A 14,652-nucleotide genomic window follows, 5' to 3' on the forward strand; every position below is an offset into this window, starting at 1 on the left:
GTCTGGAGACAGGAGGAGTCAGTGGAGGCAGAGAGAAGGAAACAGTTGGCTCTGAATGGATGTATGGAGGTGGACTGTGGAAGTGTTGGGAGCAGTTCAGAGGTTAATCTGATTAGTACCAGGGGTGGACAGGTTGCCCCCCACGAACAGGCTGGGCTTGTACCTGCTGGAGTTGATGGGAGGGGATGATTGAAATGTGTAAGACCCTGAGGAGTCTTGAGAGGGTGTGTGAGGAGAAGACAAACTTTTTTTGGAAGAATCTACAACCATGGGTCACTATTAAAAAATTAGGATTGCCCACTTAAACCAGAAGGGAGGCCTTTTTATCCCTGCTCAGAGTTGAGTCTTTGGAAGTCTTTTCCTCAAACGTTGGTGAAAGCGGAATACTTGAGGTAGGAAGGTTCTGGAGTTATGTAGATGCTGTGCATCGGGAGGCAGTCACCCCCCCCCCCCCCCCCACTTTGAGCAGATACTTTGAGGGTCCAGGAGGCAGCTAGATGGGTGACTGTCAGGGGAGAGAAAGAGAAAGGGAACAAGCAGACAGAGCAGAGGACCCTGGAGGCTGTTCCCCTTTGGATGCTGTTGAGGGGGATGACCTACAGGGATCAAGTGGCAGTAGCCAAGTCTCTGGCACTGGGACTGGTTTTGCTGCTCAGAAGGGAAGGGGGGAGAAGAGGAGGGCAATAGTGATAGGGGACTCAATAGTCAGGGGAACAGACAGGAGGTTCTGTAGAAGTGAGCGAGAATCCTTGATGGTATGTTGCCTCCCAGGTGCCAGGGTCCAGGATGTCTCTGATCAGGTCCACAGCATTCTTGTGCGGGAGGGAAAGCAGCCAGAAGTCATGGTACATGTTGGTTCCAACGACATAGATAGAAAGAGGGATGAGGTCCTGAAAAGTGAGTTAAGGGTGCTAGGCAGAAGGCTGAAGAACAGGACCTCGAGGGTAGCAATCTCAGGATTGCTGCCAGTGCCATGTGATAGTGAAGGTAAGAATAGGAGGAGATGGCAGATGAATGAGTGGCTGAGGAGTTGGTGCAGGGGGCAAGTTTTTAGAGTTTTCGATCACTGGGGTCTCTTCTGAGGAAGGTGGGACCTGTACAGATTGGATGGGTTACACCTGATCTCGAGGGGGACCAATATCCTTGCAGGCAGGTTTGCTAGTGTGGTTGGGGGTGGGGTGGGGGGGCAGTGGGGTTTAAACTAGTTTGAAAGGGAACCGGAGGGATAGGTCAGTGGAAGAAGTGCATGGAGTAGAGCCAGATCTAACATATAGAGAGGCTTTGAGGAAGGAGAAGCAGAGTATAAGGTATAAAAGTAGCAGGGTGGATGGGCTAAAGTGTAGTTACTTAAATGCAAGAAGCATCAGGAATAAGGGTGATGAACTGAGAGCTTGGATAAATACATGGAACTGTAGCGGTTGCTACCGCTGAATAAAACAAGACTCTACTCGGAGGATTGCCAAACAGAACTGGTTTATTTTCCCGCCTTGCGCGGGCCCTTTAAGGGAGAAAACTCCCGCCCAAAAAAACCGGCAATGACGTAGATCCTACGTCATCAGGACTTTCCCGCACGCGGGTTCTCCCCGTCGCTCGGAAAGACGAGGCCCGCCGCCATCTTGGGCCCTGTCGCTCCGACGCCGCGCAACCCGACTGCCGAGCCGGTTCGCCCGACTAGACGGTGAGTCGCCACACAACCCCCCCCAGAACCGGCGAGACAGTCCCCAAGGTCCGTGGGCTGTGCCAACTGCCGCTTAGGGGGGCGGCCTCTGCGTCGTGGCGTGGCAACCTCGACAGGCTGTTGCAGATCCAAATGGGCCGGTTTGAGGCGGTCTGCCGTGAAAACCTGTTCCCTGCCTCCAATGTCCAAAATAAAAGTGGATCCGTTATTCCGTATGACTCGGAACGGTCCCTCATATGGTCGTTGCAATGGCGCCCGAGGTGTGCCCCTGCGAACGAAAACAAACTTACAGTCCCGTAGTTCCTTGGGTTGGCAGGATGGGGCTTGACCGTGCCATGAGGTGGGAATCGGGGCCAAGGCGCCAAGCTTCTCGTGCAGTCTGGGGGTTGTTCCCCTTGGTCCCGAAGGGCAGGTATGAAATCCCCGGGGACAACTAGTGGCGCCCCGTATACAAGCTCAGCTGACGAAGTGCGGAGGTCTTCTTTGGGGGCAGTGCGTATGCCGAGCAGGACCCAAGGCAGCTCGTCAACCCAGTTAGGACCCTTCAAGCGGGCCATCAAGGCCGATTTTAGATGGCGGTGAAAACGTTCCACCAACCCATTTGATTGAGGATGGTAGGCCGTGGTGGTGTGCAGCTGCGTCCCTAGCAGGTTCGCTAATGCAGCCCAGAGACTGGAAGTGAATTGGGTGCCTCTGTCTGAAGTGATGTGGGCCGGAACGCCAAAACGTGAGACCCAAGTTGTGAGCAGTGCTCGGGCGCAGGAATCAGTTGTGATGTCAGTCAGGGGGGTTGCCTCAGGCCACCTCGTGAACCGGTCCACGATGGTAAGGAGGTACTGGGCTCCCCTTGAAACCGGCAGAGGGCCCACGAGGTCAACGTGTATGTGGTCGAACCTCCTACGGGTAGGCTCGAACTGCTGTGGTGGGACCTTGGTGTGTCGCTGGATTTTTGACGTCTGGCAGTGCGGACAAGTCCTGGCCCACTCACTGACCTGTTTGCGCAGGCCATGCCAGACAAACCACCTGGCAACCAGTCGGACAGTAGATCTGATGGACGGGTGCGCCAACCCATGTACCGAGTCAAAAACGCGTCTCCGCCAGGCTGCAGGGACTATAGGGCGGGGCTGACCCGTCGCAACGTCGCAAAGTAGGGTCCGCTGACCTGGACCAACCAAGAAATCTCGGAGCTGCAGACCCGAGACTGCGGTTCTGTAGCTGGGCAGTTCGTCGTCGGCTTGCTGTGCGTCAGCCAGGGCCGTGTAGTCGACACCCAAGGATAGGTTGTGGATGGTTGGTCTGGAAAGTGCATCAGCAACAACATTATCCTTTCCGGAGACATGTTGGATGTCAGTTGTGAACTCGGAAATGTAGGATAATTGTCTCTGCTGACGGGCTGGCCAGTGATTGGAGACTTTGGAGAAGGCAAAGGACAGAGGCTTATGATCGGTGAAAGCGGTGAAAGGCCTGCCTTCTAGAAAGTATCGGAAATGCCGGACCGCCAGATACAGCGCTAGAAGTTCCCGATCAAAAGCGCTGTACTTCAATTCTGGCGGTCTAAGGTGTTTGCTGAAAAATACCAAGGGTTGCCAGCGGCCTTCGAGTAGCTGTTCCAGTACCCCACCCACCGCGGTGTTGGACGCGTCTACCATGAGGGCAGTCGGGACGTCAGTCCTGGGGTGTACCAGCATCGTGGCGTCTGCCAGGGCGTCTTTGGCCTTAACGAAAGCAGCCGCAGCCTCGTCAGTCCAGGTGATGTCCTTGCCCTTACCAGCCAGCAGCGAGAACAGAGGGCGCATGATATGGGCTGCTGCAGGGATGAAACGATGGTAAAAGTTGACCATCCCAAGGAATTCCTGTAGGCCTTTGACTGTGTCGGGGCGGGCAAAATGGCGGATAGCATCCACCTTGGCGGGTAGGGGTGTTGCCCCGTCGCTGGTGATTTTGTGGCCAAGGAAATCGATAGAGTCAAGTCCGAACTGGCACTTGGACGGGTTAATCGTGAGGCCGAAATCGCGGAGGCGGGAATACAGCTGGCGGAGGTGGGAAAGGTGTTCCTGGCAGTTACGGCTGGCGATCAGTATGTTGTCCAAGTAAATGAACACCAAGTCCAGGTCTCGGCCTACCGCGTCCATCAGCCGCTGGAAGGTCTGTGTGGCGTTCTTAAGGCCGAACGGCATCCGAAGGAATTCGAACAGGCCGAATGGGGTGATAATCGCAGTTTTGGGGACGTCATCCGGATGGACCGGGATTTGGTGGTCTCCCCTAACGAGGTCCACTTTGGAAAAGATGCGGGCCCCGTGTAAGTTCGCTGCGAAGTCCTGGATGTGAGGGATGGGATAGCGGTCCGGGGTGGTGGCGTCATTCAGCCTGCGGTAGTCGCCGCAGGGCCTCCACCCTCCGGTGGCTTTGGGGACCATGTGCAGGGGGGGAGGCCCAGGGGCTGTCTGACCTGCGAACAATCCCCAGCTCCTCCATGTGACGGAACTCTTCCTTTGCCAGGCGAAGCTTGTCTGGAGGTAATCGTCGTGCTCGGGCATGAAGGGGTGGCCCTGTGGTAATGATGTGGTGTCGTACCCCATGTGTGGGCCTAGAATTTGTAAACGAAGGTGCCAAAATCGATGGGAATTCGGCTAGGAGCTTGGCGAAATCGTCGCCAGAAAGGGAAATGGAGTCCAGGCGCGGGGCTGGTGGGCTGATTTCTCCCAGGGGATAGGTCCGGAGAGTGCTAGAGTGAACTAACCGCTTCCTTCGCAGGTCGACTAACAGGTTGTGGGCCCGAAGGAAATCGGCTCCTAGGAGTGGTCGGGCGACGGTGGCAAGGGTAAAGGTCCAGGTAAAACGGCTGCCGCCAAAGTGTAATTGAAGCGTACGGGTGCCGAAAGACCGTATCGTTGTACCATTGGCGGCATTGAGTAGAGGACCTGGTGGCCTGTTACGAGTGTCGCGGCCTGTCGGGGGCAAAATACTGACCTCTGCTCCAGTATCAACGAGGAAACGCCGTCCAGATTTCTGGTCCTGAACGAAGAGGAGGCTCTGTCAGCGGCCAGCTGCCGTAGCCATCAGCGGCGGCTGGCCCTGGCGTTTCCCTGAAACTTGCAGGGTGGGCGGCATCGACGGGCCTCCGCACCCCACCTCTGATGGTAGAAGCACAGCTGGTCACCCGTGTCGTCATCTGCGTTCCTGGGGCGTGGCTGCTCGGTTGCTGGGGCCGGGCGAGGCGCGCGTTGGGCTCGCGGCCTGGTGATTTGACTGACGGACGAACCGCTCTCGCGCTTGGCCCTCCACAGGACATCTGCCCGGGCGGCCACCTCACGGGGGTTGCTGAAGTCGGCGTCAGCTGACAACAAGTGGATGTCATCGGGGAGCTGTTCGAGGAAGGCCTGTTCGAACATCAGGCATGGCTTGTGTCCCTCGGCCAATGCCAGCATCTCATTCATTAGGGCGGATGGGGATCTGTCCCCCAGGCCATCCAGATGAAGCAGAAGGTCCGGATCAAAAGGTCTTTGAAAGCCGAAGGTCCGGATCAAAAGGTCTTTGAAAGCCGGGTACTTATCTTCCTCCGGAGGCGACTGGATGAAGTCTCCAACCTGGGCGGCTGTCTCCTGGTCCAGAGAGCTAACCACATGGTAGTACTTCGTGGAGTCGGAGGTGATCTGCCGAAGGTGGAATTGCGCTTCGGCCTGGTCAAACCAGACGCTGGGCCGAAGTGTCCAAAAGGTGGGCAGCTTGAGGGCCACTGCGTTGGCTGCTGCGCTGTCGTCCATTTCGCGGGTCCAAAAGCCGTTTGGACCGTCGGGGTCACCAACGTAGCGGTTGCTACCGCGGAATAAAACAAGACTCGACTCGGAGGATTGCCAAACAGAACTGGTTTATTTTCCCGCCTTGCGCGGGCCCTTTAAGGGAGAAAACTCCCGCCCAAAAAAACCGGCAATGACGTAGGTCCTACGTCATCAGGACTTCCCCGCGCGCAGGTTCTCCCCATCGCTCGGAAAGACGAGGCCCGCCGCCATCTTGGGCCTCGTCGCTCCGACGCCGCGCGACCCGACTGCCGAGCCGGTTCGCCCGACTAGACGGTGAGTCGCCACAGAACTATGATATTGTGGCTCTTGCAGAGACTTGGCTGTCACCAGGGCGGGAATGGATACTGAATATTTCGGATTTCAGTGTTTTAAAAGGGATGGGGTGGGTGGGTGGGAAGAAGAGGAGGAGAGATGGCGTTACTGGTCAGGGATACTATTACAGCTGCAGAAAGGGTGGATAATGTAGAAGGATCCTCTCTAGAGTCAGTATGGGTGGAAGTTAGGAACAAGAAAGGAGCAGTTACTCTAGTAGCAGCAAGGATATTGAGGAGCAGATCGGGAGGCAGATTTTGGAAAGGTGCAAAAATAACAGCGTTGTTATCATGGGAGACTTCAACTTCCCAAATATTGATTGGCACCTGCTTAGTGCCAAAGGTTTAGACGGGGCAGAGTTTGTTAAGTGTGTCCGGGATAGATTTCTGTCACAGTATGTTGACAGGCTGACTAGAGGGAATGCTATATTAGATCCAGTATTAGGTAATGAACCAGGTCAGGTGACAGATCTCTCAGTGGAGGAGCATTTCCGGAACAGTGACCACCGCTCCCTAACATTTAGCATTGTCATGGACAAGGATAGGAGCAGAGGACAGGAAAATATTTAATTGGGGAAGGGCAAATTATGAGGCTAAGGCTAGAACTTGTGAGTGTAAATTAGGATGACATTTTTGAAGGGAAATGTACTTGGAGATGTGATCCTTGTTCAGAGACGTCTTGCAGGATGTTAGGGATAAATTTGTCCCAGTGAGGCATAGAAAGAATGGCAGGGTGAAGGAACCATGGTTGATAAGAGAGGTGGAACATCTAGTTTGGAGGAAGAAGGCAGCATACATAAGGTTTAGGCAGCAAGGATCAGATAGGTCTCATGAGGAATATAGGGTAGCAAGGAAGGAACTTAAGAAGGGGCTGAGGAGAGCAAGAAGGGGCCATGAAAAGACCTTGGCGAGTAGGATTAAGGAAAACCCCAAGGCATTTTTCACTTATGTGAAGAGCAAAAGGATGATAGGAGTAAAGATAGGACTGATTAGGGATAAAGGTGGGAAGATGTCTGGAAGCTGTGGAAGTGGATGAGGTCCTCTTTAGTATTCACTAGGGAGAGGGGCCTTGATGAGGACAGTGTTGGTAAGGTTAATGTTCAAGAGCATGTAGATATCAAAAGAGAGGATGTGTTGGAGCTGTTAGAAAATATTAGGACATAAGTCCCCGGGGCCTGACGGGATGTTCCCCAGGCTGCTCCATGAGGCGAGGGAGGAGATTGCTGAGCCTTTGGCTAGGATCTTTGCGTCCTCGTTGTCCACAGGAATGGTACCGGAGGATTGGAGGGTGGCAAATGTTGTCCCCTTATTCAAAAAAGGTAGTAGGGACAGTCCAGGGAATTATAGACCAGTGAGCCTTATGTCTGTGGTGGGCAAGCTGTTGGAAAGGATTCTTAGAGATAGGATCTATGGGCACTTAGAGAATCATGGTCTTATCAGGGACAGCTAACATGGTGTTGTGAAGGGCAGATCATGTCTCACAAACCTGATTTTGTTCTTTGAGGAGGTGACCAGACAGATTGGTGAGGGTAGTGCAGTAGATGAGGTCTACATGGATTTTAGTAAGGCATTTGACAAGGGTCCACATTGTAGGCTTCTTCAGAAGGTCAGAGGGCATGGGATCCAGGGAAGCTTGGCCATGTGGATTCAAAATTTGCTTGCCTGTAGAAAGCAGAGGGTTGTAGTGGAGGGAGTGCATTCTGATTGGAGGGATGTGACTAGCGGTGTCCCACAGGGATCAGTTCTGGGACTTCTGCTTTTTGTGATTTTTATCAGTGACTTGGATGAGGGGGTAGAAGGGTGGGTTGGCTAGCTTGCAGATGACAAAGGTTGGTGGTGTTGTGGATAGTGTAGAGGGTTGTCAAAGATTGCAGAGGGACATTGATAGGATGCAGAACTGGGCTGAGAAGTGGCAGATGGAATTCAATACCGAGATGTGTAAGGTGGTACACTTTGGAAGACAAACTCCAAGGCAGAGTACAAAGTTAATGGCAGGATTCTTGGTAGTGTGGAGGAGCAGAGGGATCTGGGGGTCCATATCCCCAGATCCCTGAAAGTTGCCTCACAGGTGGATAGGGTAGTTAAGAAAGCTTATGGGGTGTTAGCTTTCACAAGTTGAGGGATCGAGTTTAAGAGCTGCGAGGTAATGATGCAGCTGTATAAAACTCTGGTTAGACCACACTTAGCGGACTGTGTCCAGTTCTGGTCGCCTCATTTTAGGAAGGATGTGGAAGCGTTGGAGAGGGTGCAGAGGAGATTTACCAGGATGCTGCCTGGTTTGGAGAGTATGGATTATGAGGAGAGACTAAGGGAGCTAGGGCTTTACTCTTTGGAGAGAAGGAGGATGAAAGGAGACAATGATAGAGGTATACACCTAAAATATTAAGAGGAATAGACAGAGTGGACAGCCAGTGCCTCTTTCCCAAGGCACCAATGCTCAATACAAGAGGGCATGGCTTTAAAGTAATGGGTAGGAAGTTCAAGGGAGATATCAGAGGAAGGTTTTTTACCCAGAGAGTAGTTGTGGCATGGAAAGCACTGCCTGGTGCAGTGGTAGAGGCAGGTCAAATTCAAGAGATTACTAGATAAGCATATGGAGGAATTTAAAATAGAGGGATATGTAAAATAGAGGAAGGGGTTAGGTAGTCTTAGGCAAGGTTTAAAGGTCGGCACAACATTGTAGGCTGAAGGGCCTGTATTGTGCTGTACTGTTCTATGTTCTATGGACAAGGGGTGAAAGGTTACTGTACTGGACCGTAATGTAGAGCTGACATTGGAATCAGATTGACTGTGAGCTTATTAAATGGCGCTGCAGGCTTGATGGGCCAACTGGCCTACTCCCGCTTATAACTAGGCAAGTGTGGCCCTGGCTTATTGGTGGAAGAGTGAGACCACACCAAAGACAGCTGTTGGGTGGAGATGAGGAGAGTCATACCAGTTATCGGTGTGACTTGATAATGTTGTAGAGTCAGAGTTATACAGGATGGAGACAGGCCCTTCAACCCACCACATCATGTCTACCTACACCAATCCCACTTGCCTGCATTTATTCCATATCCCCCTAAGCCCTGCTCATTCAAGGACCTGTCCAGATGCCTCATTATTTCTGACACCTGTGGAGGGATTCCACTATGAAGTTTCTGGAACTTTGGTCATGGAGTTTGGAGATGACGCACATCCTGCGGCTTGGACGTTTGTAGCTGGGGTCAAATGAATGGTGGGAAGTTGAGAGGACAGTGGCACCCACACACTTGTACCTTTCTCTCACAGGTTGTTTGTCGAACGTGCTGCAGGAACAAGTATCCACTTGGCTACCTGAAGGGCAGGCTGGCCCGGGTATGTGACCAGTGCCACAAGGAGCTGAAGAGGACAGGTAATGAACACTTTCCACAACAGTATTGCTGCCCTCTGATCAATCTTCAGTCTGCACTTCTCTTGCTTCTTATTTCCTTTCATTCCTTCTCCATTCCCCTTCCTGTTGGTATTGTACAGTATGACAGCTTGAGAGGAGTTGCTTGGCTCCTGGAGACTCCACACTGGCTCCAAGCAGAAGTAGAGCGGTCAGTCCTACTTCCACACCCTTGCCCACTGGCCCTGCACTTCCAAGCACTGGTCCAACTCCCTCTTGAAAGTCACGACTGAAGCCATCTCCCACCACTCTGACAGACAATGTTTCTAAATGCAAATCACCAATGTCCCCTGGTTCTCCTTACTCTCCAAAGGGAACAGTCTCTACATCTAAAACAACACTTCTTTGGACAACTCTGTCCCTCTCCACGAGGTGCATGTTGGCTATGAATGATTGGAAGACTTTAAATATTATCCATTGCTAACCTACTTTGTAAAGAATATACAGGCTGTCCCCGGGTTATGGACACCCCTACATACCAATGAGCTCCCATAATATCACTAAATTCAAAAGTCTGACTTGTGTACAAATGTTCGTTCTTTCGAATGGCAGGAGTTTCCTCTCTTCCCACTTTTAGTAATTGTTCTTTCTTAACAGTCTTGTGTACTTTTGATATCCTTCATTCCAGTACTTTGGAGGCGTGGTTACCACATCAAGTAGTTGTGTACGTTTTGGGCCAACGGACAAAATAGACTTGCCGACTCTGTACAAACAGAATCCATTTGTTGCCAAAGGATGGCCTGTATATACGAATTACAAAAATTATTCATTCTTGTCTGGCACAAAGGTAGGTTGGGACAGATGGCTCATCTGTCCTGAGGAAGGAAATTAAGGATAACATTAGATCCAAAGAGGTGGCAAATAGAACATAGAACAGTACAGCAGTGGACAGGCCATTTGGCCCACGATGTTGTGCTGATCTTGATGCTAATTTATACAAAATGTCCTCCTCCTATCATCCATATCCCTCCATTCCTTTCATATTCATGTGTCTATCTAAAAGCCTCAAACTCTACCAAACTGCCTGATTCCACTACTGACCCTGGTAACCCATTCCAGGCGCCTACCACTCTGTGTGGAAAAAAAACTTGCCCCTCATGTTCCTCTTAAACTTCTCTCCCTAACCTTAAAAGCATGTCCCCTGGTGTTTGACAGATTCTTACAGTCTACATACCTGATCTATGCTCTCAGTTTTAGAGACCTCTGTCAGGTCTCCCCTCAGCCTCCGACACTCTAAGGAGAACAACCCAAGTTTGTCCAACCCTTCCTTGTCGCTCACACAATCTAATCCAGGTGGCATCCTGGTAAACCTCTTCTGCACCTTTTCCACAATCTCCACATCTTTCCTATAATGGAGTGACCAGAACTGCACAGAATACTCCAAGTGTGGTCTGACCAAAGTTTTATATAGCTGCAGCATGACTTCCTTACTCTTATACTCAACACCCCTACCAATGAAGGCAAGTATGCCAAATGCCTTCTTTACCAATTTATCCACTTGCATAGCCGCTTTTAGTGAACTATGGACCTGGAGCTGAAGATCCCTCTGTACCTTAGTGCTATTAAGTCATCTACCATTAACTGTATACTTTATCCTTTCATTTGACCTCCCAAAGTGCAACAGCTCACACTTGTCCAAATTAAACTCCATCTGCCACTTCTCTGCCCATATCTGTAACTGATCTATATCCCGCTGTATTCTTTGATAGACCTTTACACTGTCCACAACTCCACCAATCTTGGTGTCATCCACAATCTTGCTTAATCCACCCATCCACATTTTCATCCAAAATCATTGATCTATATCACAAACAGAGGTCCCAGCACCAGTCCTTGCTGAATACCACTGGTCACAGACCTCCAGCCAGAATAACAGCCTTCCACTCCTACTGTCTGTCTTCTATGGGCAAGCCAGTTCTGAATCCAAACCTGTAATCCAAGCTTGGCTAAAGACTGACAAAGCCCAGGGCCTGATAATCAACATCCCTGGGTATTAAAGGAAGTGGCCCTGGAAATAAAAGCATATTGGTTGGTGGTCATTGTACAGAATTGGTTGGACTCTGGAGTAGTTCCCACTGACGGAGGTTGGTAAATTCCCATCACTATTTAGAAAAGGAGGGAGAGATAAAGGGAATTTCAGACCAGTAAGCCCAACATCAGTGGAGGGGAGAATGCTGGAATCTGCTTTAAAAGATGCAGTAAGTGACACAGCACTTGGAAAGCATTAACCAGACTGGACAAAGTCAGCATGTATTTATGAAAGGGAAATCATGCTCCACAAATCTACTGGAGTTTGTGGATATAACTTGTAGAATTGATACAGGAGAACCAGTAGATGTGATGTATTTGGACTTTCAGAATGTGTCTGAGGTGCCACTTAAAAGATTAGTGTGCAAAATGAAAGTGCATTGGACTAGGGTGATATACAGGCCTAGACTGAGAACTGGTTAACAGACAGGAAGCAGAGAGTGGGAATAAACAGATCTTATTCCCAGTGGCAGGCAGTGACCAGTGGGCTGCTGCAGGGATTGGTGCTTGGGCCTCAGTTATTCACAATACATGTCAATGATTTCGATGTGTATCTTCTGAACCACATTCTTAACCAGCTCTCAAAGACTGATCATACATACAACCAGGTCTCTGTGCCCACACACCCTTAAACCAACACCATCTTCATTTAAATGCTTCTACCATGGTAAAAATATTCTATCTACCCTCTCATAATTTTATATACCTCTATAAGAACCCCACCCCCCGTCGGCCTCCTCCGCTTCAGGGAAAACAAACCCAGTCTCTCCTTATAACGATAATATTCCAATCCAGGCAACATCCTGGTGAATCTCCTCTGCACTCTCTCCAGCTCAACCACATCCATCCTGTAGTGTGGTGACCTGAACTACACGCAGAACTCCAAGTGTTTTATAAAGTTGCAATATAACATCCCAATTCTTATATCCTATACCCTGACCTATGAAGGCAACTGTGCCATATGCCTTCTTCACCACCCTATCCACCTGTGTTGCCATTAACTCGATTATCATCCTCACCTGTAGTTGCTTCAGCATTGCAGGCACCTGGACCATCCAACTTATACATCCAGGGCTCAGTTTATAGCTAGATACCATTTGTTAAAATCAGATGAAAATTGTGTTTCTTGAACTCTCCCACATTTTTTTCATTTTCAGGATCTAGGCAACACTGCAAGGGCAGCACTGACTGTCCATTCCTAAGTGTCCTTGGGAAGGTGGGGACAAGCTTCTGTCTTGAGCTGCTGCTGTCCTTCTGGTGAAGGTGCTCCCACAGTCCTGTTCATGGATTTAGTGAAGCATGGGTGATGTATTTCCAAGGAAGGACTCTGAGCACAGGGGCATTATAAAGGCTAGAGGGGAGCTGAGGCGAGACACCTTCCCAGAAATTTCCTCTTGGGAGTCCTGACCTCAAAGTGTGATGGAGACAGAATGTTGCCACACTCCACAAATTGCCCAGGTAATCAGCCGATGAATTCAAAGCTTTGGACTAGGAGCTAGGCAGGGCTGCTACTTGAGACTTCTGTTGGTGGGTGAGGATCAGACAGGTGAGTAGGTTTGAGTGGCACTGAATTTTTAAAAGGGGAGCCAAGAACAGACTGTGCGTGCCTTGGGACCCAAGTGCAGGCATTGCGCGCACAGCAGCCCAAGTGAGAGCTGCGCACACCCCAGGGGCCTGGGACAGCGCGATGGGAATGCAGGAAGTAGGAGCAGGAGTTGGACTCTCAGTCCTTGCACCACTACTCCCCTCAGTCACAGCTGATCACCCATTCCAGAGTCCCCTTCGCCTTCTCCCCATATCCCTCATTCCTTTCTTTGGCATTCTGGAATACTTCTAGAATATAGTTCAGGACTCTGCTTTCTCTTGTGGGGCAGAGCTTTAAACTGCATTGTCCATGTATTTGCCATTCATCCAACTTGCCCAAATCACATTAAAGCTCTTTTGATCCTTCTCACAGCTCACACTTTCCCTGGCTTTGTGTCATCTGCATTCACGGAGATGTTACATTTTGTTTCCTCATCCAGACCATGAATGGCCAGGGCTAACAGTCCCTCCAACTGTTCACTGTGATCCCCAGGACAGGAGTGTTTATCCCCACTTTCACTCTCTGTCAACCAGTTCCCAATCCAGGCCAGTATATTACCAGAATTCCATGTGCACTATCAGAAAAAATACACCTCACCCACTGGTTCTCCCTTATCATCCCACTAGTTACATCCTCAAACCTCAGGGGATTGGTTCAGTGTGGTTTCCCTTTCATAAATCCATAGACTTTGCCCTCATTCCCTTCAGAGATCCTGTGTGGGGACTCTTTTCCCCCAAAGATCAAGGAATCACCAGGTTTGGAAACCCCTCTTGCTCGGGTAATTGGGTGGAGGTTCCGCTTGTGTGGACACCACATGGGGATTACCCACTGAAGACCAGCATGTGACTGGATCCCTTCTACTGGGAGAGGATTCAAGTTCAGTCAAACCCTCTGCCCAAATTTCACTTCCAACTGAACCAAGGAGCGTAATCCCATTCAACTTGAAGCTGAAGTTGGAGTAGGTCGTTTCAGTTGGGACCAAGGACCAGTTTGTATTGCAAATGTGATGTGATCATGAACATAGTTTCTTCTTCCAACTGGGATCCAGCAACAGATTTCCCTTTCCACCAGATTTCAGAATGATTTTGCTTTCAACTGGGATCAAAGAATTTATATTTTGGGAGGGCAAACAAGGGAAGGATATACACAGTAAATGGTTGGGCCCTGGGGAGGGACCTTGTGGTAGAAGTCCATAGATCCCCAAAAGTGGCAGCACAGGTGGGCAAGGTAGTGAAGGCGGCATATGGGATGCTTGCCTTTGTTGACCATGGTGTGGAATACAAGAGATGTAATGTTACAACTTTACAAAACACCAGTTAGACTGCACTTGGAATATTGTGAAGTTCTGGTCACCACATTATGGGAAGGATGCGATTGTACTGGAGAGGGTGCAGAGGAGATTCACCAGGATGTTGCCTGGATTGGGGCATAACAGTTATAATGAGTGACTGGAAAGGTTGGGTTTATTTTCTCTGGAGCGGAGGCTGAGGGGGGGACCTGATAGAGGTGTAAAGAATTATGAGAGGGGTGGTTAGGGTTGATAGTAAAAACCTTTTCCCCATGGCAGAGATGTGCAAGACAAGGCATAGGTTTAAGGTGAGAGGAAGGAGCTTTACAGGGGATCTGAGCAGAAATGTATTTCGCCCAGAGGATGTTTGGAGTCTGGAATGTGCTGCCTGAAGAGGTGGTTGAGGCAGAGACTCTCACAACACCTAAACAAGCACCAAGGCATAGGAAGGCCAGGAACCTAATGGGGGAAACTGGGATTAGTGTAGGTACGTACAGCGGGAGGCATGGATGCATTGGGCCGAAGGTCTTGTTGCTCTGCTGCCTAATTCTAT

General features: G+C 50.3%; 1 protein-coding gene across 1 annotated transcript in view; it reads left to right on the plus strand.

The window, feature by feature from the left end:
- Nucleotides 1-14,652, plus strand: part of LOC127571380 (FYVE, RhoGEF and PH domain-containing protein 5-like) — a 165,868-nt gene that overhangs the window by 123,738 nt on the left and 27,478 nt on the right. The window contains exon 17 of the mRNA XM_052017694.1: nt 9,060-9,162. Within this exon, the coding sequence (XP_051873654.1) occupies nt 9,060-9,162 (103 nt within the window). The remainder of the gene's footprint in view (nt 1-9,059; nt 9,163-14,652) is intronic.

The sequence above is a fragment of the Pristis pectinata genome, chromosome 6 (assembly GCF_009764475.1).
Source record: "Pristis pectinata isolate sPriPec2 chromosome 6, sPriPec2.1.pri, whole genome shotgun sequence".
NCBI classification, from domain to species: domain Eukaryota; kingdom Metazoa; phylum Chordata; class Chondrichthyes; order Rhinopristiformes; family Pristidae; genus Pristis; species Pristis pectinata.